The 26,749-nt window shown below is 40.6% G+C and overlaps 1 protein-coding gene across 14 annotated transcripts in view; it reads left to right on the top strand.

Annotated features, from left to right (window-relative positions):
• Positions 1-26,749, top strand: part of CEP128 (centrosomal protein 128) — a 278,921-nt gene that overhangs the window by 123,540 nt on the left and 128,632 nt on the right. The window contains exon 20 of one of the 14 annotated variants that reach the window (XM_060181366.1): positions 16,716-17,003. The exons of the other annotated variants lie outside the window; for them this stretch is intronic. Coding sequence (XP_060037349.1) covers positions 16,716-16,735 — 20 coding nt within the window. The 3' untranslated portion in view covers positions 16,736-17,003. Of the gene's footprint in view, positions 1-16,715; positions 17,004-26,749 lie in introns of those variants that run through there. 14 annotated transcript variants of the gene reach the window in all.

Raw genomic sequence — 26,749 nt, 5'->3', positions numbered from 1 at the left:
TTACTCTGGTCAATGAAGTACCAAGTAGAACTTGGAGTCGAATCCCTTCAAGCCCATCTTCCTATTACTGTGCTCCCTGCCCCTGGGACCCTGTTTCATCTGAATGCCGTTTTGCTGGCTGCACAGCTTGCTCAGTTCAGTGAGTGCCTTGGTGTATACAAGGCCCTGTGCCAGGATGCTATTCCTGTCCTGACAAGGACTGTCACCACTGTCCCAGCAGAGGGAACAGTTCTGTGAACGACTATAGTGAGGGTCGGGCTGAAGTCTGCTGAGATAAGGGAGTCGAGGTCTCACATGAAGATTGTGACTGGCCTGATGCTGTGCCCTTCGTGGGTTTAAAAAAAAAAAATTGCTGATGCTATGATGGATCCAATCTGTGCACCCTTGGTTCAGCTTAAGATTGAATTCTCAGCTGAATAGCTGAGGTCTGATTATTCTCTATTGTTGACTCAAATGGGATTTAGGGCGCTTTGGGCACTAGATGTGGTTGCTGACAGTGAACATTTGTCCTGGAATTTAAAATGGAAATATTTTTAAATACTGGATGGCAGCATTTATGTATAAAGTTTATAAAGATAAAACTTTAAAAACTCAGGTGGAAAAATTCCTTAATTTTAAAGTTTCCTGACAGCATTTAAAACTAATCCTCCGCCTTGGGGTTTAAAAGGATTCTTGTCTCCAAGTTCCTTGTCCTGTGAAGACAGAGACGTTATAAAATTTTTTCTTGGTCGTTTTTTTCTTGGTCGTATTGTACATCTTTGATGGCTGCAGATGTGCCTTCTGCCTGTAACCTCAGCCTCCTCATTCACTGGTCATCCCCTGTGAGCCTGCGAGATAGAGCCCCCCATGCAGATGGCGCACACACTGGAAGGTACGTCCAAGTTCCCACTATCCCTGGTCCCATCTGTGTGCGTCTTTGCAGTTTGGCTGAGCATCTGGAAAGGCTGCCATCATTTAGATGTGATCTTGGTCACGCTCAGATCATCACAAAAACACATCATTCACAACTTTAGAACTTTTCTTATGATAAACGACTTGCAACACACCCACAGTCGACCTCCACCCTGTGCCTGTTGTTAGAGAAAGTGCGCCCGTGTGTGCAGGGGACAGCGGCTGTTCTAAGTTCTGCCAGATGCATCTTCATTAGACGCAGCGCTCAAAACCGTCAAGGACTTCCCACTGCTGGGTCAACTCTTCTCCTCCAGGTTTTCCTGTGGTTACTCTTGCATGACCTTCATTTTTTAATTTTATTTATTTTGATAGAGACAGAAACTGAGAGGGGATGGGGGAGAGAGAGAGAGAGAGAGAGAGAGAGAGAGAAAGACCGATCTGCAGCAAGGCAAGGCCTCACCTCTTGTGAATATGCCCTCTCCAGGTGGGGACTGGGAGCTTGAACCTGGGCCCCTGTGCATGGTAACATGCACACTCAGTGAGGTCTGCCACTGCCTAGCCCTGCGGCATCTTTCCTAGTGGACACTTGTCATGTTTATCCGCCCACCACTATTACAGTTTTTAGACATAATGCCATAACTTTGGCTATCTGCTGCCTTCTTCCCGTCTGGGTGGTGGTGGGAGCCTGTGCATGTGTACTCATCCAAACACAAATTTACCCTCTGCTTGTACAGACCCTCTTTATTCCCCGGCACACCTGTTTTGTATTTGAGCAGAAAGCTGACATACATGTTAGTTGTCTGGGAGTGTGGCAAGCAGGTTGAGTGGATGGATGGAAAGATAGATGGATTTCGTCTCTTCTTTCTTTATCCCATTTATCACAATAACTTCATAGAAGTCACACCCCCTTGCTATTGCTACACAAAATGCTTTGGTTTGTTCTACTTATCAAAAAGCAACAGTGCTGATTTTTTCCCCAGTGTCTTTGATACACAGCAGCAGAAAAGTCGGAGACCTGGGAGCAGCCAGTCATTCTCACCCTACAAAACTATTCTGATGACATCCTCTACTAACTATGCTAGTTCTCTGTTACCAAAGGCATTCAAAGCTGACAGTGAGACGCCATTTTCCCTATTCTTAGTCTCATTTCTAGAGTGAAGTCCTTCAAGCTCTTTCTCATGGTTTTCAGGAAGAATTCAGCACCATTAATTCTTCTTCCTCAAGTGAACAGTGAGCTCACCATGCCGATAATAAGAGTTGCAGATTTGCTTTATTTCCTTTTAAGACTATTGATTTTGGGGGTCTGGCGGTAGCGTGGCGGGTTAAGCGCATATGGCGCTAAGCTCAAGGACCGGCGTAAGGATCCCGGTTCGAGTTCCCGGCTCCCCACCAGCGGGGGGGTCGCTTCACGAATGGTGAACCAAGTCTGCAGGTGTCTGTCTTTCTCTTCCCCTCTCAGTTTTCCCCTCCTCTCTCGATTTCTCTCTGTCCTATCCAACAACAACATCAACAACAACAACAGTAATAAGCAGGACAACGCTAAAACAAAAAGGGCAACAAAAGGGGGAGAAAATGGCCTCCAGGAGCGGTGGGTTCGTAGTGCAGGCCCCGAGCCCCAGCCATAACCCTGGAGGCAAAAAAAAAAAAAAAGACTATTGATCTTGTCCCCTCATTTTTTCCAAAGCATTTCTAATTATGCCACTTTGAAAATATGTCCTATCAAGATCTTCCTGTCAGTTATGCTCAGTCTTTTGTGTTCACGGATTTACACTCATGGCCTTTAGGGTGACTTCAGGAAAAGGAGGAAGAACAACTGCCAGTACCCAGACTTTTCATATGCGCTGTATCTTTAAAGCCTTAAAATGACTTTGTGAGTTTCTGAATCTCAGTTAAAGTCAGACACATGGGCTTGCTTCTTACAAGCTTGAGTGGTGAATTACAGATGGGAGATGACTTTATTAAACTCAGGCTTCTGGTGCCTGAGTACCTTATTACATCATACCTTATGACACATCAGCCTTCAGTAGGCCTTGCAGATTTCAAGCAGCCCTCCCAATACCACCTTTTTAAGGACATGTTGATTTATAGGCTCTTAAGTGTCACAAGTGCACATTTCCACAATTCCCCAAGATAGGTGTTAGAATATTTCTCCTTCAGCCAAGCCTTCATCTTATTCTACCATGGAGACTTGGGTTCCAAACCTTCCCTTAGTGAAGTGAAGCTAATTCTAATACTTTGGGATAGAACCTTTCTTTCTCATAAATGAGAATTAAAGTGAGATAGAAGGTGAGAGTTCTGGCTTCTATAACTGCTTCCCCGCTGAACATGGGTGTTGGCAGGTGGATCCATACTCCCAGCCTGTCTCTCTCTTTTCCAAGACCCCTGGCCTGTCTTTGTCTTTCCCTAGTGGAATAGGGCTCTGGCTCCATACATATAAACAAGGGAGCAGTTTATCTGAGATATAAGAATACTTTGAAACATAGACATTGCCAGAAATGTTCTTGTGGCATTTTGTGTACTCCTCCTTCAAAGATCTTCCCAGGAAGATGTTTGTATTAGATGAACGAGTTGCTAAAGAGGGAAATGTTAGTGACCATGAATGACACAGAAGTTACTTTTCATGTTTTTCTTTAACTGAAATAGCTAACTCATCCTACTTTTCAGGCATTTCCTGTCTATGTCTATTTCGTGGGACCATTCCTTAGAGATGAGTATTTATGTAACACAGTCTGTTCCTTGCTAATGGGGCCTCCAGGGTATTATTTTTTTTAAAAAAAAATATGTGTATCTTTGTTCAGCCTGAGGCTAGACATGTTTTAGAATATTACAGGGAAGAAAGTATGGCTACCATGTGTTAAATGTTTTCTGATTTATTCTCAGTGTTCCAATCCTTATACTATTTCATTAATCTTATTTATCACAATGGCGTTCACTGAGAGAGATGAGAAGCTAATACAGTTTCAATGAAATAGTTTTTCCATGGAAAATTCTTCATGTAAGTGTTCTGAAAATGTAAACTGGTAAAAGAGGGTAAATATAACCAATTAATGTGCAGCTATTTTCCAGTCGGAAATCAAGTGATTGCATTCTTGCCTACTGCAAGTGGACCATGATGCAGTATTGATAACTACACATATATACTTGTACAATTTTTTACTTAGATCTGTAAACTATCACTGTTTCCCCTTCCCTTAGTCTGAGAAATAATCTGATTAATTATTAAGTAAGAATAAAACAATCTTTGACTTAAATACATTAAGAATATCTTCCCTTTGAGTTTTAATTCAGTACTCATGCTTTCTTACACACATAAAAATGCCTGAAAAAAAGAAAACACAGAATGTGTACCATTTTCTTCTTTCTTTTGGAATATTTGGTTACATTTTTCTGGCAGAGGGTCTCTCTAGGACTTTTTCTCTCTGTTCTTGGTGTTGGGATGAACTTAACTACTATTTCTACTTCCTCCTGAGACTTCTGCATAGCTCAGTACTTAACTGATTTTATGTGTCACTATAAGTCAATCTTTAGTCCACCTTAAATGGATGTGAGATAGTTAGGGGACATCAATTTCTTTCTAATTTTAGGCCACACAGGTTAAATCATAGCCTAACTTTTGCTAAAGTGTTGGTTCCAGGCCATGTTAGAGAAGACGTGATCACGGCTGTCTGTCTCAGACTGTACTTCTTCTCCTGTGTAAAGGAATCTCATCCTCCCAGTGCTATTGCTCTGGCCTTTCAGTCTCCAGATCTCCATGGCCATGTCTAGGTGAGCATCTAGAGCATCTCGTTTCTGTTCTAGCACTGCCTTTATCTACATTTGTATCTATTTTTCATTTGAAACTTTTTTTTTTTGCCTCCAGGGTTATTGCTGGGGCTCGGCGCCCACATCATGAATCCACTGCTCCTGGAGGCCATTTTTTTCTCCTTTTGTTGCCCTTGTTGCGGTTCTTATTGTTGTTGCTGTCATTCATTGTTGGGTAGGACAGAGAGAAATGGAGAGAGGAGGAGAAGACAGAGAGGGGGACAGAAAGACAGACACCTGCAGACCCGCTTCACCGCCTGTGAAGCGACTCCACTGCAGGTGGGGAGCTGGGGGCTCGAACCGGGGTCCTTACACCGGTCCCTGCGCTTTGCGCCAAGTGTGCCTAACCCGCTGCGCTACCGCCCAGCCCCCTCATTTGAAACTTTTATGCAGTCTTACATCAGTTCAGTTTTTCCTTTTGGACCATAAAATGCTCCTCCTTCCTTTCAGATTTCTGCTTTTCAAATATTATATTCACCTTTCAGCATTTCAGTCTTATAGTCCATCTCATTAAAAAAAAATGCAGTTATTAAATTCTGCCCTTTTAAAAACCCATTCTCTTGAAATAGCCATTTTTTTTTTCTTCTTTTTACCTCAGCAGAAGTAATAAATGGCATCCCTGCTTATTTGGCTCTGTGGTGTACTTTTCTCCTTTAATTCCTTTGGTGCTGAGAGTACTTCTCTTGCTCAGGCAAACCATGGGAGAGCCAAAATTGGTTCACCTCCACTGACTACCTACTTGTGTCTTTGGAATATGTCTTGCTCCTTTGGGTTCTGTATGTAAAACAGGCATTATCTTTTTTTTTTTTAGAAAATTTAAAGTTCTTCATCAGGTAAGGACTTCTGTAAAATTTTCCATAGTACTTATGAAAGAGATTATAAAGCTGTGGATTTTTTTTTTGGGGGGGGGGGTTTGCTGGAGCTTGGTGCCAGCAATATGAACCCACTGCTCCTGGAGGCCATTTTTCCTTATTTTTTTTATCTTCTTTCTAATTTTTATTAGATAGGACAGAGATAAATTGAGAGAGGACAGGGATATAGTTAGAGGGAGAGAAAGACAGACACCCACAAACCTGCTTCACTGCTCATGAAGCATCTTCCCTGTAGGCGAGGAGCAGCCCTGCTCCTCAAACACGAACCCTTCACTTGACGATATGTGTGCTTAACCTGGCGTGCTACCGCCAGCCCCCTTTCCAAGAAGGTTGACCGATTAATGCGATCTAGAGCATCACTCGGGCACGTGCTATGTCGAGATCCAACTCCAGACTTCATAGTGGAGAACCTCGTGCTTTTTCCATTGAGCTACCTCCCAGGTGGTGGATTTTTAAAAAAAATAATTTTATGGGGTGTGGGGCATAGTTAACAGTACAACTATGACAGAATGATACGATTTCTCATCTCTACATTACAGGTGCCTGTAAACCACTCCCATGCCACCGTAGGCCTATTTCAACCATCATGCATTGAGACCCCAACACCCCTTTATAAAAGGAAAAATTGATAGTGACTCTGGGTAGTTCTAGTGTTCTCTCTCTTTCATTTCTGTTTGGTGCTTGCAATGAAGCAGAGAAGGGATCTCTCTGTGTGTCTTCTATGATGGTGTATTAATACCCAGAGAAAATGGATCGATTACAGTAACACTTGCAATGAAAATTTTTCACTAGTAGGATGTTGCCTAGATGTTATTAGCATCTATTACATTTTCTGAATCAGACCTATCTTAGTCACTACTAATCCCCTATTAGTAAGAGGTAGGAGATATTTATTGTTTTCTAAGTTACAGGGAAGGAAAGAAGCAACTCTACTTTGGGGGACCTGGAAATTGGCAGAAAAAGAAGAGACATACTGATGGCCTATAAAAATGATCTTGTACCTCATGCTACTTCCTTCTCTTAGGAATTCTGACTTTTTAAAAATGCCAGTATCCTCTTGATCTAAAACTCATCAATCATTATTTTTGACAGTATAGTAGTTCTCCTACTTGTGAATTTAGGTTACATCATTTGTGTGCCATTCCCACTGGAGGAAATTTGAAAAGGAGACAACTGTAGTTTTTTTTTTTTCTTTACATAAAAGGCCTTGGAAAAATAAAAATTAAATAGAGAAATCTGACTTGAGAATTCATTCCTACAAGTCAGTGTAGAAAAGCAAGTAAGAAGCAAAACATCTTTGGTGCATGGTAAGGGCCAAGGAAAAAGGCCGTAATGACAGTAGGAATCTTGTTTTCTTGTTTGTTTTTGTTTTGCAGCAACATAAAGTTAGGTACACAATAAGTGGTTGTTTGGTGACGCGTGAGGAGCGGCTGAACAAAGGGGCAAGTTACTAATTGTAGATTATCTCTGGTAGACAGTCAGAAAACATTCCTTGTGTGGAGAACTATCAAACTAAATAACACTACCCTTATTTGTTTGTTGACAGTAAGGTAAAATAAAGTTTAAAGTATTTTACTGAAATTTCAAGTCAACACTAGATGATATATGGAAATTAATTTCTCACTGATATTGAACCCAAATGTTATCATTTCCGTATGTTTCTGGGTTCTTAGTGTGAGCATGGAATCATTTGAATACTTTCTGTATATTGATTCCACAGCTTTAACTCCCACCCCAGTAATCTTGAACACACAAAAATTGTCCTTCTGGTTTTTATCTGCTCATTTTGGGAAACTATCTCAGTGATGGGATTAATAATTTACACGATATTTTACAAATTTCTCACTTAATGATATATATGTATTAGTAGGTTAGTAATTATATTATCAAATAATGAATTGCTTGAGAGCTAGCAATAAGGTAATTTTACTCACATGTAACATAAGAAATGTTTGGTGGGTAAATGGATGTGCAATTGAATGAGTTTTCAAATTTGGGAAGTTAAATAAGCACTAAAGTCTCAGGAGAACCAAATGAACTCAAGTGTTTTCTAAGTATAAACTCTTGAATTGGGATCACATGGTTCCCAGGAGCGAAACATTCTGAGAAGACACAACCAAGTAAGTATTTGGTATCAACGACACGTCACAGAAGCGATCACTGTACATAGCCTAGAAAAAGCTTGTTTGGCTTGTTAAGGTTATGAGTTACTAAGAGAAGAAAACTTGTTTCTGTTTTAATTGTTCTATTTCTACAAGCTGACCACAACCCCTCCCGATTCTGTGTCATGACGGATGATTGTATTTCATTTTGTGTAAGTTACTATTTGGTAAAGCTTCCCAGAACACTGTAAGATTTCAGCAATAGCTTCCAGTTAGCTCTTCGTCTGTTCAAGTGACCTGGCAATCCTACCCTTCTCTGTGAAGTGGGCTTTGTATGGTCTCCCACTGCCTCAGCCAATTAAGACCTTAAAATTGGCTTTGAGGAACCCTGCTCATGCTTCCAGGAACATAATAGCGTCACTTTTCATTGAAGGAGATGAGAAGTATTTAAGTTTGGCCAATGAACAAAGCAAGGATAAAAACAAGTGCTAAAATCACAATTAGCCCTGAATATTTTAATGCACAAAGGGTATCAGGTTTTGGACACCGTTCCACCATTATGCTTCATTTCCCCCCATAATTTATAGTTCAAAGTTTTTTTTTTTCCCCACTTCTTATGGAGATCATTTAGATATGTACTAAGACATTTTGAAAAGGGCTCTACACCCTTGTTTTCTGAGGCAAATAGTTTCACTACCTTACACTTAAGCATGGATGTAAGCATTGCTATTGCCTGAAGCCTGAATAGGATTGCAGAATAAAGTTCTCCAAAATATCTTCTTTTGATTTAGGCAGGAGAGAAGAGCAACCTTGAGGACGAGGTATGGCATTTTTGTGGATTTCATGCATGAAACCATTTCTGTATATAAGATGCCCCATGTACACTTATCAGATGGCAAGTGTCTTTATTTCTATTTGTGTCAGTCTGACTTGCTTTCCATCAAATATCCTGGCATTTTATGTGATGTTGTGGTTATCTTTTGCTTACCTTACTATTCTAGACTAGCAATGTTCTTCCTGAGTGGTATAAAGGGGATAAAGAGTGACTTCTATAATGACAGATTGTCAGTCCTTGCCAAATTGGGGATCAGATCATAATGGCAAGATTGATTATTCCTATTTCAGTAATAAACATATTTGTCAATGGGAAACATTTGCAGAAGCAATTATTTGCTTATATACGGAAGTTCTTTTTTTTTTAATCAGATTCCTCAAGAAACTTATTTTTTCTAAGGCTGAGAATACGATGTCGTTCATGCATCATATATATAGAGAGATGACTTATTTAATTGTGTGTGTATGCATACTCTACTGAATATACATGGTCATGTTTTCTTGTGTATGCATGCATACTCTAGTGAATATACATGGTCATGTTTACTTGCGTGTGTATGCATACTCTAGTGAATATACATGGTCATGTTTACTTGTGTGTGCATGCATACTCTACTGAATATACATGGTCATGTTTACTTGTGTGTGCATGCATACTCTACTGAATATACATGGTCATGTTTATTTGTGTGTACATGCATACTCTACTGAATATACATGGTCATGTTTACTTGTGTATGCATGCATACTCTAGTGAATATACATGGTCATGTTTACTTGTGTGTGCATGCATACTCTACTGAATATACATGGTCATGTTTACTTGTGTGTGTATGCATACTCTACTGAATATACATGGTCATGTTTACTTGTGTGTACATGCATACTCTACTGAATATACATGGTCATGTTTACTTGTGTGTACATGCATACTCTACTGAATATACATGGTCATGTTTACTTGTGTGTGCATGCATGCTCTACTGAATATACATGGTCATGTTTACTGTGTATGCATGCATACACTACTAAATATACATGGTCATGTGTAAACATCTTGGTTGCACTCATAGAATATGAAGTCTCTGAATATTTGATTCTGGCATAATTTCAGTGTTCAGGAACCAACGTCAAACAGGAAGAACTGTGTGTTTTCTGTTTGTTCTAGTATGTTGAGCCTGCCCACAGTATGACACGAGACTGGATGTTTGTCGGTCAGGACATTGAGCATTTTGAGCAGAACCATTTCTGTACATAAGGTGCTCCCATGTACACTGAAGGGCAGTTGGTTGTCTTGATTTCCAAACCCTAGATGTCAATAGCACTGTAATTTCTCTGAAGTGAGAAAAATAGCGCTCCACTCCTAACACAATTGTTTAGAGAACTATTAGTAGCTATCTCAAGGACCAAGAAATACTTTATTGAGCTATCATATTTTCTTTTTTTCCCTTCTGTTCCCTATGCCCTTTGAACTGCATGAAATCACAGACATTATCTTAGATATACTGATGTCCTGTGACCTGTTAAAGCATGTGATCTAAAGTATTTAATTTATTGTACACTTACTCATCATCTGAGAAGTAACACTAACTTCAATATTTACCTAGTCATTAAAACTTAGCATTTCCTTCTAAAATTAGGTAATACAGTTAAATCATTTAACCACAGAGACCTATAAACTTAAAATTTTCATTTATTTACTCATTTATCTGTTTATTTGTAAGCTCACTTGTTTGAAGAGTTGATTTAACTTGAAGCATATAGAATCATACAACAGTGCTTCTCAGAAAAATGATACACAAATGTGAGTTACATATAAATGGAATTAAGAAGGGTGAATGAAAATGAGAAGTTAATTGTAATACAACTTATATAACTTGTTATTTCCCAAACATGATTATTTCAAGGTATAATCAATATGAATCATTACTAAAATACATATTTTTTTTTTCATTTCAAGCTTTTAGAACTTGGCATGTATTTTACAGGGTCATTGTGGGTGCAGAAGGTGGGAGCTTGTTGCGTTTTATATGCCCAGTCACCATTTGTACTCAATAGCACAGCTCCAGGATACCTTCTGTGTAGGCCCTTGTTTTGTCCCTACATTCCTCTGATGAGAAATCCATCTATATTAGGATTGCCAAGGTGTCTGAGATCTCTTTAGGAAATGCAACTTGATAAATATGTATGAACTCATATACTCTAATACTCTGTTTATGAAATGAAATTTCTAGATCAAGAAAAAAATTAATGCAACTTACGGTAAAGACTATAGGTACAATATCAAGAAGAAATATTGAAGATCTATAGGAATGATTTGCATAGGTTAAATTCTTTGCATTTTCCAGTTTTCTCTACATCTGTTTAACAACAGATGGAAGAGAAGAACATAATTATTTATGCAGCTGGATGGTAGAAAATGATAGCTTTAGCAAACTAGAAGGAAGGACATTTGAAGATTTATCTTCTTTACCTGTGCTATAGGCTACAGCAAAGAACTTAGATGCTTATAAAATATTGACTTTATTGGTTACTGTATACCACTATGTTTTATTGTCTTTGGTATAGAGTGTAGAACTTAGTACATATTTTGCTTAGATCATAGATTGTTTTCCATTTAGAATATGCAGTCTAATTGTTTGGCAGCCTTTTTTTTAATGCTCGAGTCTTCATTTCTTACGTTTTTTTTTAATTAGTGGTTTTCAAAATGACAAAATAACAGGTGTACAATTCTACACTGTTCCCACCACCAGAGTTCTGTTTCACCATTCTTTAAATATTCGACATCTGATTTGCTAGTCACTCTGCTAGGAACCGGTCTTATTCAGAGTGAGTAAATGGCAGATTTCTTGCCCTTAGGAACTTAACACAGTTTGTGAACTACCCTGACACACTAGATTTGACCATCATTTCTTTCCCAATTAACCTTTGCTTTGCTTAAGATATTTTTTCTTTGCTCTTACAACTCACTAGTAAAATGACAAATAACTCAATTAAAAAATGGGCAAAGGTCTGAATACACAGTTCTCCAAAGAAAATAAAAAGTGGCTAATGAGCATATGAAAAGGGATTCAACACTGTTAGTCACCAGGGAAATGCAAATCAAAACCACAGTGTGATACCATTTTACACCCACCAGAAAGCTATAATCAAAAGAAAAATAATTACCATTGGAAAGAATATGGAAGTATTGGAACCCTTCCTTAGACATTGCTGGTGAGAGTGTAAAATGGTGCTGCTAATTTGGGAAGTAGTCTAGGTATTGCCTAAAGTGTACACACAGCCATTCTTACCAGCCATTCTGCTGCTAAGTGTGCACCCAAAAAAAAATTAAAACGTACACAAAAGTTGTGTATAAGTAGCCCCACTGTGGAAAAAAAAACCCAAAATGTCCATCAACTGGTTACTGAGCAAAAAAAAAAAAAGGGGGGGGTATAGGTGACCAATTGCATGCTATTTAGAGATAAGAAATGCATTAGTAGGGAGTTTTACATCATGGGAGAGCCTGGAAAACATTCTACTGAGTGAAAGAAGGCAAGCACAAAAGGCCAGGTACTAGGTGATCCTTCACTCTGTATGTTTATTTCATTAAATAGATTCATCAATCCTACTTCTAAGCAATAGTCCAAGTCTGTTCCCCTCTGCAGTCTTGGTTCAAAATCAAATGCTGCTCACCATGGCTATGATGGCCTCCTAGCTCGTAGGCCTGCTTTCATTCATGAGTTAGTTACTGCTTAAGCTGCCAAGCTCATTCTTGATTGGTCCTTTTTTCCCGTTATAAAGTGATTTTATTAGATTGATTTGGACATACTGTAGGTCAAATAATATTTTCCAAAGATAGAAATTATGGACTTTAAAGCTTGACGTAAAATTAGTAGCTTCAAATGTGTTAGTCATATTCCCCCAACAACAGTGCGATAAAATAATTCAACTTTGTAGAAATGCAGAACTCTAGGGCTAGCCGGAAACCATGCTGGGCTCATTTTGTACTCACTCCATCTTTGTGAGTGATTTTCTTCTAGACTGTTTCTCCTTAACTAAAGATTTATGTCTTTGTTTTCATGAGAAAGATGTTAAAGAGAGTGGCCAGAGTACTTTTTAGCTCTGGAATTTATACAGCTGTGCCTGGGATTGAACCTGGGCCTCATCTATGCACATCCTGGGCTCTACCCCTGAGCTAGTGTTTCCTGACTCTCTCCATCATGCTCAGTTGCAATATTACCTGCATAGTGAGAACATCTCCAGTAACTCTTTTTTTTTTTTACATCTCCCATGTACTTTACTACTTTAATCAGTGTTTTAGATTATCTTATTTTTAATTTTGAGTCACATTATATTTTGCATCTGCCTAGGGCAACAACAGCTGACAAGGAGAAATAGCTAAAAAAAAAAAAAATCATTTGTGTACTGATTGTGAAAGTGTAGGATTATACATATCTTTCAAATAGTTGTTTAGGCTGATTTTCCAAATCATGATGTAGATTTGGAGAAGTGATTTTTATGCTCTAATAACTAAAAAATAATTTCAACTGTTACTTTAATTATGTTTTTAAAATATATGTAATGTACATATAAATCTACATATATAAATTATGTTTCCAAATGTCATTTTGACCTTCAGTTGCTTTAAGGTGAGACCACCCTTTTGACAGTGTATTTGAGGGACTGCCCTTTATTGCTATTCCTGAAATGTCCTATCTTTTAAAGATATCCATCCGTTTAAAAAAATATTTTTTAATTAAAAAATTTATTTATTATTATTATTTAGTTTGATAGGACAGAGACAAGTTGAGAAAGAAGGGAAGAGAAAGAGAGAGAGAGAGAGAGTTTGATAGGACAGAGCCAAGTTGAGAAAGAAGGGGAAAGAAAGAGAGAGAGAGAGAGAGAGAGAGAGAGAGAGAGGCCTGCACCACTGCTTCATCAGCTGCTCCAAGATTCTCCCCAAGTAGGTAGGAACTGGGCTTGAAGCAGGGCCTTTATACATGATAACATGTACTCAACCAGGTGTACCATTACCTAGCTCCTTAATCTGTCACTTCTAACATATACGTTCTTATTATTCTTAGTTTTAAGGTGCAAGTAAGGGATATAAATGGTGAGGAGAGTAGTTTACTCTTACTAGTTTCCTGGGAGGTTTGAAATGATGTAGCTACAGTTAACAGAGAGAGAATAGGGAAAGCTTAATGTTTGTCTGTTGAAGAGCTTCAGTAGTCAGGATCTGTTCTTGCTTGCTGTAAGATGATCTTGATTAGTTAGCATTGAGAACTGTAGTAACAGTAATTCCTTCTGCATATGCATTGAAATGCATGGTAGTACCCTCTTTACATAGTAAGTTTTCAGCACTTGTACTCTTCTGTCATTTTTGTCTTGGCTTTCCTACTTGGAAATGTCATTGTCTATATTCCCTGTGAGAGAAATTCTGTGTGTGTGTGTTACTTCTTCAATGGGTAGTGAAATCTATGCACCCTTTTGTAAATTTTAAAGTTTTAACATATATATATATGTGTGTATATATCCTAGAGAAAATACAGATTTGCTTAGGGAGAAGTATATTATACAATTAGATGCCTACGGTTTACATTCTGATATTTTGCTGGCCTCTGCTATATTGAAAAGGAATACAATATTCAGTATATTCTTACAAGTAGCTTTATTTTTTCAGAATATTAAAATTGGGTCCCATGTGCATAAATAATATTCATAGAATTCAATTCTCCAACTTTCCACTACTCAGCAGAGCGAGAGAGATAAACACTAGGTGCTGAAAAATAAAATTGGAAAGAGCAGCATTGAATGGCTAGGCTCCAGTTGCTGTCACATTGTCCCTAATAACCAGCATTTTCTATGCACATAGGCTAGTTGTAGAATGATGGATACAATCTACGCAAAATTAAGAAACAAAATCAGTATCATTATTCTCAACCTTTGTTTAGGTAGGCCTTGTAAAGCGAAGCTGAGTAGAAGTTATTCTTTAAAAACTGTTTCTCCTTTTAAGTGTATAGGTAAAATATCCCTACTATGTGCGAGATTGGGGAAGCTCAGTGAATACACAGAATATCTTCTCTGCCCTGTAGTATAGCAGGAGACACGTCAATGCACTGTCTATGAAGACACAGTAGGCATATGTGGTGAACACAACAGGCCTATCAGGATAGGTCGGGAAACAGACATTTTGGTTGGATTTTGAAGATTTAGGAGTTTTTCTAAGGAAGACAAAATAAAAAGGCATACCAAGTCACAGAATTCTGAAAAGGCCATTCTTGCCCTGGGAAGTGGAAGCTTAGGAAGGCAAGACTCGGAAGTGGTGTTCTTTGTCGGGAAACAGGGTTACGGTGAGGTAGATGGGAAGTGGGAGAGAAAAAATGAAAAAAGGTGAGTCTGGGAGTGTGTCTTGTACCCAAACCTGATGTTTCCTGGGAGCTTGATTCCTTTACTTGCTTGGAGGATAATGCCAGGGACAGTGCAAGGCTGCTTTTGGCTCACAAGGCCTCCTACACAGTGTAACATTTCTTGACAGGAGTAACAAGGAGCTACATCTTTGATATGATTAAAGTCACCTTTTGTAATCTTTCCAGAAAGGTTAAGACATTGTCACATTGTCAGCCAAAAGGTAGAATTAGTTCATCCTTTTTTTTTTTTTTTTAATTTTCAGATTCAAGTTTGTAGGTATATGGCATTTGGAAGCAGGCCGTCTGGCCAGCCTGCCTTTGACTAATGGGGAATGTGTGGCTCTGGGAAGAATGTCCTGCTTGGCTGACGTGGCTGTGAGCCATTTCTGGATATTGATGATGGCAGAACTGATACGTTCCTCTCTTGAGCTAGTGTGACCAGCAGAACTAAAGGAAGCCTCCAGTGAGAAAGTATAGAAGCCATGGCTGTAGTGATCTTGAGCTGCCCTTTGAGGAAACAGCCAATTGCCACGCTCGGTTCATGCTTTAGAGACGCCGTCTCTGCGTGAGCAGCCTAGAGAACCATGGCTACTTGACCATAGCTTCAGTGTTTCCCTCTTTTGAATCATGTCTTTGATCAGAATTCTCTAATAAAACTGCTAGAGTCTTTGTGGAAGAAAATCCATTCTCCCAGGGATAGTGTGGATACTTCTAGTTCCAAGAATACAGCTGAAGAGTAGCTGTGTCAAGGAGTGGCAAGAACGGGATATTTTTAGTGCTTGCTGCTAAATGGAGTTTGGAAAGGGGAGAGGAGGGTGAGGGAGAGAGAGGGAAGGTCACTAGCTTACAGGCCTTCTTTTCTACCTCTGCAAATGTTAAGAACAAGCTATCTGGTCCTAGTTGGGTCATATGAAGTGTATAAGTGACAGAATGAGGCCGGTGAGGCAGTCCGTCTAGTAAGGTGTTCAGAGTGTCAGCTGAGTGTCTCAGTTACAAACCGCCAACATACTCCATGGAAGCACTATGACACTGTGGTCAGCTATATAGATTGGGGTCTACTCATCTGTCTGTCTGTCTGCCTGTCTGTCTGAAAAGCTGAAACAGTGAAGTGTGGGTGGACACAAAAACTAAAGAAAATGTATAATGATCAAGAAGCACCAGTATAAGATGTTTCAGTCTGACTCTTTAGAGAGTATGTGTGTTTTTCCTTGTGTTATCTCTCTGAAACTTTTCTTACAGAGGTTGAGAGACAGGGTTATAGAGAGAGGGAAGGGGAAGGAAGAGAGAGACACCTGCACTGTAATTCCAGAAGTTTCTCCTCTGCAAGGAGAGACTCCGGGGACTTGAACCCAGGTGCTTGCACATGGTGAAGCATCTTCTCTCCTGGGTGTGCCCCACCTCTCATCTCCACACTCAAGTCTTTTTACAACTGAAATTAAAAACTTCTGAAGATTAGTGATCTTGCCTTTACATATTGATTACTTGAGATGGCCACATATAGTTATTATTCTAATAGAATAGAAAGAGCATATTAATTTCATGTATTTATGTTTGCAGCACAATAACATAATAAAGTTAACTGGCCATTATCCTGTGAAATTATTTTAACTTCATTAAAAAATACATACTACTACCTCAATTCCATGTCTCATACTAACTTTTTGCTTGATTTTGTTTGAAAAATTTTTGTTTTATGTATTATTTAATGCTGTGTGTATTTATAATATGGTAAAGCATACATACTCACCGTGTGTATTATATATTTGTACAAATCAGTCTTCAGACTACACTTTACTTTAAAGGGACTATTTTTTTTCTCTTATTAGAAAGAAAAAAGGACAAGTAATAAAGACTGATTTAGACTAATTTCCAGGAAAGTTCCCCTGAGTGAATCCACTGGTCTTATATTGCTTCATTCCAGCTTTTAACTCGTTCTACTCAAACAATGAGGACCATTTCTTGATATTAGAAAAACAAAGTAGCAAAATCAGGTTGATTCTCTTGTCAGCTGAGAAAATTGTATTGTTTTAGCTGCCATACTTTGTATTTTGAAGAAGATAGATGTCCATCACATTGGTGAGCTATCAAGGCTTACTTTAAAGCTCTAGAGTGTGCAAGTTAATGATTGTAGCCTGTAATTTTTATATCACTGTAAAGAAAATAAATGGACAACTTGAATATCAAGTGTTTTATTTCCAAAATCATATTATACCCTTGAAATTGTTCTGTGTAAGTGGTTTGTTGGAGTTTGCACACTGTCATTTCTGATTATTCCAAATCGCTTTTGATTTCCAAAAAAAACGGTTAGGAAAATGGTCAATTAAACTAAATGGAATTTAATATATGCTGTACAATTCCTGACTGGTTATGGGCTCTGTGTGTGTGTGGGGAATCATATCTATGGAGAGCAACATGGGGTCAAGTATATTTTTGAGAAAATATTGTAAGTGATCTGTTTTGTTTCATATGTGGTTGTCCAGTACTTAGTGAGTGTGTGTGAATAGAAATGAGCCTTTCTTTAGTGTCCACAGTAGTAACAAATAACTTGTGGGGGAAATCCAAGAAATAGGAATTTGCAATCTGAACATGTTACAGCTGCTTTTTATAAAATTTTTCTTTTTAGAAGGAACAGCACACAGGAATCCAGTTAATGCTGAAGCAGGTGGAAACAGATATTCTTTGTTTCTCAGTGTTTTGTCAGAACTCCCTAGCTTGCTCCTCTGTCCTAAACATGATTTGCAGATTTCACACTGCAACTGTAGGATCTCCCATGAAAAAACAAAGCTGATAAGGTCTGTTGCCTAGTAACGAACTATCAAGCAAGGCGGATGTAAACAACACAGAAACTGTCCAGACGATATTTTAAACCCTTTGGTAATGGAGATGATCTCTGTACAACAAGATGTCATCATTCTGAGACGGTTCATACCTGCCCTTAATAGCTGGTGTTTGCTGATAGCTATAGGTCTGGGCATGTGTTTCAGCCTCTCAAGAGAGGCAGCTGTCACATGCATTAATTACTCAAGCACTAACTGCTCGGCTCTTTTATTGAAGGTGATTTCAGATCAAGCCCTTCTCTTGCTCCTAGTCGTGTTCCTAGCTGTTTAGATTCGTCATGCTGTGATGCCATCTGAAATAAAAAGGTAGTCGTCTATTTCCGAATTGTGAATATGAAGGCAAATGTGAAATGCGTATGAATCCTGTCACAGGTTTATTTCCCACTGTAGGTAAGGCTGAGCGTGTTACTGCAGCTGCCTGTGACTGTAGTGCAGCCCTGCATGCATCTGACGTCATCTCTGGGTCAGCCTGAGCGTGTTACTGCAGCTGCCTGTGGCTGTAGTAAAGCCCTGCATGCGTCTGACGTCATCTCTGGGTCAGGCTGAGCGTGTTACTGCAGCTGCCTGTGACTGTAGTAAAGCCCTGCATGCGTCTGACGTCATCTCTAGGTCAGGCTGAGCGTGTTACTGCAGCTGCCTGTGACTATAGTGCAGCCCTGTATGCGTCTGACGTCATCTCTGGGTCAGGCTGAGCGTGTTACTGCAGCTGCCTGTGACTATAGTGCAGCCCTGCAAGCGTCTGACGTCATCTCTGGGTCAGGCTGAGCATGTTACTGCAGCTGCCTGTGACTGTAGTAAAGCCCTGCATGCGTCTGACGTCATCTCTGGGTCAGGCTGAGCGTGTTACTGCAGCTGCCTGTGTCTATAGTGCAGCCCTGCATGCGTCTGATGTCATCTCTGGGTCAGAATGAGCTTGTTACTGCAGCTGCCTGTGACTGTAGTGCAGCCCTGCATGTGTCTGACGTCATCTCTGGGTCAGGCTGAGCGTGTTACTGCAGCTGCCTGTGACTGTAGTAAAGCCCTGCATGCGTCTGACATCATCTCTGGGTCAGGCTGAGCGTGTTACTGCAGCTGCCTGTGACTGTAGTAAAGCCCTGCATGCGTCTGATGTCATCTCTGAGTCAGAATGAGCTTGTTACTGCAGCTGCCTGTGACTGTAGTACAGCCCTGCATGCGTCTGACGTCATCTCTGGGTCAGCCTGAGCGTGTTACTGCAGCTGCCTGTGACTATATAGTGCAGCCCTGCATGCGTCTGACATCATCTCTGGGTCAGGCTGAGCTTGTTACTGCAGCTGCCTGTGACTGTAGTAAAGCCCTGCATGCGTCTGACGTCATCTCTAGGTCAGGCTGAGCGTGTTACTGCAGCTGCCTGTGACTGTAGTAAAGCCCTGCATGCGTCTGAAGTCATCTCTAGGTCAGTCTGAGCGTGTTACTGCAGCTGCCTGTGAGTATAGTGCAGCCCTGCATGCGTCTGACATCATCTCTGGGTCAGGCTGAGCTTGTTACTGCAGCTGCCTGTGACAATAATGCAGCCCTGCATGCGTCTGACGTCATCTCTGGGTCAGGCTGAGCGTGTTACTGCAGCTGCCTGTGACTGTAGTAAAGCCCTGCATGCGTCTGACGTCATCTCTGGGTCAGGCTGAGCGTGTTACTGCAGCTGCCTATGACTATAGTGCAGCCCTGCATGCGTCTGACATCATCTCTGGGTCAGGCTGAGCTTGTTACTGCAGCTGCCTGTGACTATAATGCAGCCCTGCATGCGTCTGACATCATCTCTGGGTCAGGCTGAGCATGTTACTGCAGCTGCCTGTGACTGTAGTAAAGCCCTGTATGCGTCTGACGTCATCTCTGGGTCAGAATGAGCCTGTTACTGCAGCTGCCTGTGACTGTAGTAAAGCCCTGCATGCATCTGACGTCATCTCTGGGTCAGGCTGAGCTTGTTACTGCAGCTGCCTGTGTCTATAGTGCAGCCCTGCATGCATCTGGGTCAGGCTGAGCGTGTTACTGCAGCTGCCTGTGACTGTAGTAAAGCCCTGCATGCGTCTGACATCATCTCTGGGTCAGGCTGAGCGTGTTACTGCAGCTGCCTGTGACTGTAGTAAAGCCCTGCATGCGTCTGACATCATCTCTGGGTCAGGCTGAGCGTGTTACTGCAGCTGCCTGTGACTGTAGTAAAGCCCTGCATGCGTCTGACGTCATCTCTGGGTCAGGCTGAGCGTGTTACTGCAGCTGCCTGTGACTGTAGTAAAGCCCTGCATGCATCTGACGTCATCTCTGGGTCAGGCTGAGCTTGTTACTGCAGCTGCCTGTGTCTATAGTGCAGCCCTGCATGCGTCTGACGTCATCTCTGGGTCAGGCTGAGCGTGTTACTGCAGCTGCCTGTGACTGTAGTAAAGCCCTGCATGCGTCTGATGTCATCTCTGGGTCAGGCTGAGCGTGTTACTGCAGCTGTCTGTGACTGTAGTAAAGCCCTGCATGCGTCTGACGTCATCTCTGGGTCAGGCTGAGTGTGTTACTGCAGATGCCTGTGACTGCAGTGCAGCCCTGCATACGTCTGACGTCATCTCTGGGTCAGGCTTAGCTTGTTACTGCAGCTGTCTGTGACTATGGTGCAGCTATGCATGCGTCTGACGTCATCTCTAAATAAATAGATGCTTCATTTAACATTTATTTCTAGATTACTGGTGATAATAACCTGAATCATTCAGGGGGAAAAAAAAAATCGGTTGACCAAATGGAAATGAAGACTCTACTCATTTGTCAAAAACAAGAAAATAAAATAATTAATTGTCACTAACCTTAGCTAGAACTATCAAAATAAGTGTCAAACATGCTGAAAGACATTCAGGTATATTGGAAGAAATAAAAGGAGCACTATTTCCTTGGATGGGAAGATTCATATGTCAGAAAGATAGCACTTATTCCTGAATTTCAAAAATTAATACTTTCTCGACCAGAGGGACAGTATGAGAAACACAGAAACTAACCCAAACGCTGATAGAAATTTAGTTGACAATAAAGCTGGGATTTGGAATCAGTGGCTGGATAGACTCTTTAAATTTTTTTATTTATCTGTTTATTTGATAGTACAGAGAAATTGAGAGGGGAGCAGGAGGTAAAGAGCAAAAAAGAGAGGGCAAGGATAGATAGCTTAGTGGTTATACACAGAGACTCTCAAGCCTGAGGCTACAAAGTCCCAGGTTCAGTCCGCCACACCTCCATCAGCTGAACAGTGCTCTGGTTAAAGAAAAAGAAAAAAAAATGCAAGAAGGAGACACACCTACAGGCTCCAGTCCTGCTTCACTACTCATGAAACGCCTCCCCGCAGGTGGGGACCAGAGGCTTGAACCTGGGTCCTTGTGTATGTTAACATGTACCACCTCCCAAGAATAGACTTATTAATAAATTTGTTAGGATAATTAATTATCTGTTTGGGAAAATATCTCACTAGATGCATTTCTTTCTTTTTTTTTTTTTTTTAATTTTTTTGTATTTATTTTATTTATTCCCTTTTGTTGCCCTTGTTGTTTTATTGTTGTAGTTATTGTTGTTGTTGTTGTTGTTGTTGGATAGGACAGAGAGAAATGGAGAGAGGAGGGGAAGACAGAGAGGAGGAGAGAAAGACAGACACCTGCAGACCTGCTTCACCGCCTGTGAAGCGACTCCCCTGCAGGTGGGGAGCCGGGGTTTGAACCGGGATCCTTATGCTGGTCCTTGTGCTTTGCGCCACCTGCGCTTAACCCGCTGCGCTACAGCCCGACTCCCACTAGATGCATTTCTGACACCATCTACCAGAATATGTTTTAAAATAGATCAGAAACTTCAACAAAGAATGAAATTATATATATAATAGCTTCTTTATGTACATTGAGAAGTAAACAAATGATGAAGTAGGTCTGTGCCACTGAAAAGTAAGATTTATAGTATGACTTAAGGAATAAATAAAAATAGATAGTTATGGTCGAGTAAAAATTATATAGTGCTAAATATAAACTGAAGTATTGATACTACTTCATGTTGTAGTTGAAAGTTTTGTTTGTTTTGGTAAAATTTTTTGAAAAAGGAGATTAAGAGGTCTGGACGGTGGTGCACCTGGTTAGGGGCACATGCTACAGTGCACAAGGACCCAGGTTCGAGCCCCCAGTCCCCACCTGCAGGAGCAAAGCTTTGCAAGTGGTGAAGCAGGGCTGCAGGTGTCTCTCTGTCTCTCTTCCTCTCTATCTCCCCCTTCCCTCTCGATTTCTTGCTGTCTCTAGCCAATAAATAATGATAATACAGAAAAATAAAGATAAATTTTAAAAGGGAGATTAAGAAATTAGGCAAGGAAAAATAATCCATATGGTTGAATACTTTTTTAAAATTTATTTTATGAGAAACGCCAAGGAGCGGGAGTTGCTGATCTGATGTTTTTGAAATCATGTTTTCTTGCACTTTTTGTATTTCCTTATTTTTATGTAGTGCCAAAAACTGAACCAGGATCTCTTTTCCCAACCCTGTCTTGGGCACAGTAGTGGTTGCTGCCTTAAATTATAGAAAATTACAGTCCGGTGGTCCGGGCAGTGGCGCAGTGGATAAAGCATTGGATTCCCAACCATGAGGTCCCGAGTTCAATCCCCAGCAGCACATGTACCAGAGTGATGTCTGGTTCTCTCTCTCTCTGCCTATCTTTCTCATGAATAAGTAAATAAATTCTGGGGGGGGGGGGAAGAGAACCAGACATCGCTCACATGCCTTTCCATTTCTCAACCAGAGAACAGAAGGCCTGGAGTGTTTCTGTTTTCAGCTTATGGGATGTCCTCTGGAGACGCTTCATATAGAAGAGTCGGCTCTCCTGTAGTTAGATGGTGGTGCAGTGAGTGAAGCATTGGGCTCTGAAGTGTGAGGCCCCAAATTTGATTTCTGTCATCACTTGTGCCATGGTGACACTCGTGGTTTATTCTCTCTCTCTCTCTATTTCTGTCTCTCTCTCTCTCTAGTAAATGAGAGAATCTTTTATATATATATATATATATATATTGCTGATAACGCAGCTCAGCAGGGAGGGCACCTGCTTTGCTATGTGCAAGAACCATCTTGAGCCCTGCAACACTGCACGAGAAAGAACACTGTGGTACTGGGGGCTCTTCGGTGTGCTGGTCTGACACACTTCTCGGAAGATGTCAGCTAGAGAGGTGTAGCCCAGTGATCTCTACACACACATGCACAAGCACATGAATAAGACACAGAAAAACTAAGATTAGGTTTTTTGCATTTGTTGAATTAGACACGTGATGGGAATTGTATGTATATTTTCGAGTCTCAGACTCTCAGAAGCATAAAGTATCTGTACAAACAATGTGAAGATATATACAGCCAGCTATATGAAGGGCATTTGTTTTATACCCGTAATTATTTTCAAATAACTAAAGTCTAGACTGTATTTAAAATATGTCCCTTTTATTCTTAGAAATTTAATTTGCTATTTTCCTTTTGTTGGAAAATGAGTACCAACTTTTTTGGTACAGAGTATTTGCTCTGTTGGCTTCTTCTTTCTCCAAATGAACACTGGCTGCTGACACCCCAGCTTCATCTCAGTAAAATTTTCTAATGATCTAAGACTCCATATTGAAATCATTGCCTAGAGAGTCAAACTGTCATTTTAGATTTAATTGTGTAGCAAGAAACAAATAAAAGTGTTTTTCTAAGTGTGTATTTCCCATTACAGGAGCATCTGTCTTGATAATTTAAATAGTTTTTAATTCTAGTAGTGTGAAGTTTTATCAATAATCACTTTCTGGACTGAATCTAAATTAAGATGCTATTGCCAAGACAATTTTCTCTGTTTATTTTAAATCAGAATAGGGAGGGGATGAGGCCTGGGAGACTGCTCGCTGGGTGGGATACGCATCCGGCCATTGGTGGGACCCAGCCCCAAGTCCTGGCAGCCCTCTGAAGTATCCTGGCAAGGATGCATCTGATGGTGCTGGAGAAACAGGCATTTCGAGTCAGCTGGGGGGACGGCACAATGGTTACTCAAACACGCTATCATGCCTGAAGCACCAAAGGCCCTGGTTCAGTTCCCCGCACCACCATTAGCCAGAATATATTAAATAGAAATAAACTATTTAAAAATAGTTTATAATGTACATTTTTAGTTGGCATATGATTGAAGCCTCTTGTCTGAAATACCGTGACTTTTTTTTCTTGGAGGGGCCTGTCAAGGGTTAGTGAAGTATGCACAGCCATGACATTGCTTCAACAAACGGCCAAGGGCATGTGAAGGCACGGTGCTGCGTGTTATCATCCGCGACGCAGTAAGGATCATGTTCTTTATCCAGTGTCCCCCATCTTCCTGTGTCTAGTTACAGTTCCGTTCCTCCTCCTCCCCTTTCTTTTAAATAACTACTCATTGTGATACTTATTTCCCTTTGTCACTCTTGAACTCCGACAGATGCAGAAGCCATTACTTTCTTGGCAGGTGAGTGACTTGAACCTGCTGAAGAGCTGTTTACTGCCCAACTCCTGAGCCTGAGTGAGCAAGTATGGAGAGTCGAGATTCATCACAGAGTCAGGGCCACATACCAGACATAGTCTCCCCATTTTACTTCTTTGATACTTGTCCCCAAAATCCAGTCCAGAAAAATGTGTCCCCTACCTGCTGAATACTGACCTCGCTGAGCAATCCACAGCCACCAACAAAGCAGGAGATTTGGCAGAAGGATTTTGGTACTGGGGCCCATTCCTGCCTCTTTCCACATATGACTCTGCTCTTAGAAACAGCTGTCCTTCCTTCTTAGTTCAGGTCACTCACGCTACCTCTGTGCTTAAAGATGAGGCACTTCCTCGCAGGGATAAGCCGCTGCTCTTGTTGGGCCTTGCTCTTTCTTCTCCGTTTCTAACTGGAGTTAGATCTTAGCAGCTCTTAGGGGTAAATTATAAAGATGATCTACCTTCCAAATGAATTGCAGGATGTGAGGGCGATCTGGCTGCGACATCTGTCACCCCACTGATGGACAGGGTTGATTCGGCTGATCTGGCCGGCTAGGCAGGTGTCCCCTTCCTCCCTCACCGCTCCATGTGCGTCCCTCCCGAAGCTGCGCGCTCGGTCGAAGAGGACGGCCTTCCCCGAATAGAGACGGACCGGTCTTCGGTCGAGGGTATACGAGTGGCTGCGCTCCCCTGCTAGAACCTCCAAACAAGCTCTCACGGTCCAAATGAATTGCAAAACTTTATCTCACTTTAGATAGCAGCTATCTGGTAACTTGCAGATTTCCAGAGATTTTAACCAAGGAGTAAAAAATGAATGTTTGATCAGGATGAATTGAATACTCTCACTCTCTCTCTCTCTCTCTCTCTCTCAGCTTGGGTATAACTCTAACAGTTTTCTTATTAACATACTCTTAGATTGAATGGTGGTCTATACCAATGTCAGTAATCATCAACATAATTAAGATAAAAATGTTTAAATATTTCAGGAAAGAGTAATGGTTCAAAGTTGCTCATCTCTGTGATAACTGTGACCCACGGGAGGGCCCCAAAACAAAGAAAAACACTGTCTTGGGAACGGGTGAGAGTGCACCTGTTTGATCACACACATTACCAGCATAAGGACCTAGGTTCAGATCCTTGTTCCCCATCTGCAGGGGGAAAGCTTCATGAACAGTGAAAAGTGATGCAGGTATCTCTCTTCTCTCCCTCTCTCTCCCCTTTCCTTCTTAATTTCTCTCTTTCTCTATGTAATAAAAAAAACAAAGCAAAATAAAACAAACAAAAATATACCATCTTGGAGAACCATGGGCAGACCAGTGTGAGTTGGGGTGGGGAGAACTAGGGCACCTGCTTTTGCATTGTCTGCATGGCTCTCAGTGAATCACACCCCAGGGTGAGATGCTCAGTGAATCAATCACACCCCAGGGTGAGATGCTCCTGTACACTGGCTGCATTGTAGAATGGAGGCTGGCACGTCTCCGAAAGCACTGTAAGATGTGTACATTACGTCCCCTTTCACTTTTGGTTTATCAAAGCCCTTTCAAGTTGGCAATGCTCTAGCTGCTGTCACTCTTTCCAGGACTCCACTTCCCCTTTTTCAAAGTGCTGTGTTCAGTATCTTTGGGTTTACTCTCACCCTGTTGATCTAGATGGGGATTGATGCACCATTTTGAACCATTCCACTTATTTTTTTTAATAATTGTTCATTTTCAGAAAAGGTAAAAGGAAGAATTATAGAATTCCTAAATATCATTGATGTTTTATTGTGTGACTAGGGTTTAGTTAAGGTTTTTGGTCCATCACCACTAGAAGGTGCCTTTCGTATAAATCTCTCATGTGCTCAAACATTAGTAAAATTAAGCTTGATTCAGAGGACTTCCGTAATAACTTCATAAGTTGAATAGTCAATTTTAAATTGCAATTTTAATACTAATGATTTAGAGATGAAAACATAGATAACAAAAAAGTTCTGTTTCATTAAAGATCCATGATTTCAGATATTTCAAAAGACACATTTAAAGACACTAAATTGAATGGTTGTTAGATACATTTTGGGAGATATAATTATGGCAGAAAAATAGAAAATCCTACTCGGTAGTTCCTCTGAAAAAAAAAATTTTTTTTTTTTTGGAAAGAAGAACAACCACTGTTTGTCTGGTTCGTTGATATGTTTTACAGCAAAAGCTTCAATAAAAGAAGGAAAGCTTGTATTTCTAAAAGGTCAAATTCATTTATTTCCTTACATTCGGTGTGTAGGAAACTTTTTTCCTTTTTTTTTTTTTTTTTTTTTTGGCCTCCAGGGTTATTGCTGGAGCTTGGTGCCTGCACTATGAATCCACTGTTCCTGGAGGCCATTTTCCCCATTTTGTTGCCCTTGTTGTTATTACTATTGTTGTCGTTGTTGTTGTTGTTGGATAGGACAGAGCGAAATGGAGAGAGGAGGGAAAGACAGAGGGGGAGAGAAAGACAGACACCTGCAGACCTGTTTCACCGCCTGTGAAGCGATTCCCCTGCAGGTGGGGAGCTGGGGGCTCAAACTGGTTTTCTAACACCAG

The sequence above is a fragment of the Erinaceus europaeus genome, chromosome 22, assembly GCF_950295315.1.
Source record: "Erinaceus europaeus chromosome 22, mEriEur2.1, whole genome shotgun sequence".
Classification (NCBI taxonomy): domain Eukaryota; kingdom Metazoa; phylum Chordata; class Mammalia; order Eulipotyphla; family Erinaceidae; genus Erinaceus; species Erinaceus europaeus.
The sequence above is the reverse complement of the archived record's forward strand: the minus strand, read 5'-3'. Positions and strand labels throughout refer to the sequence as shown.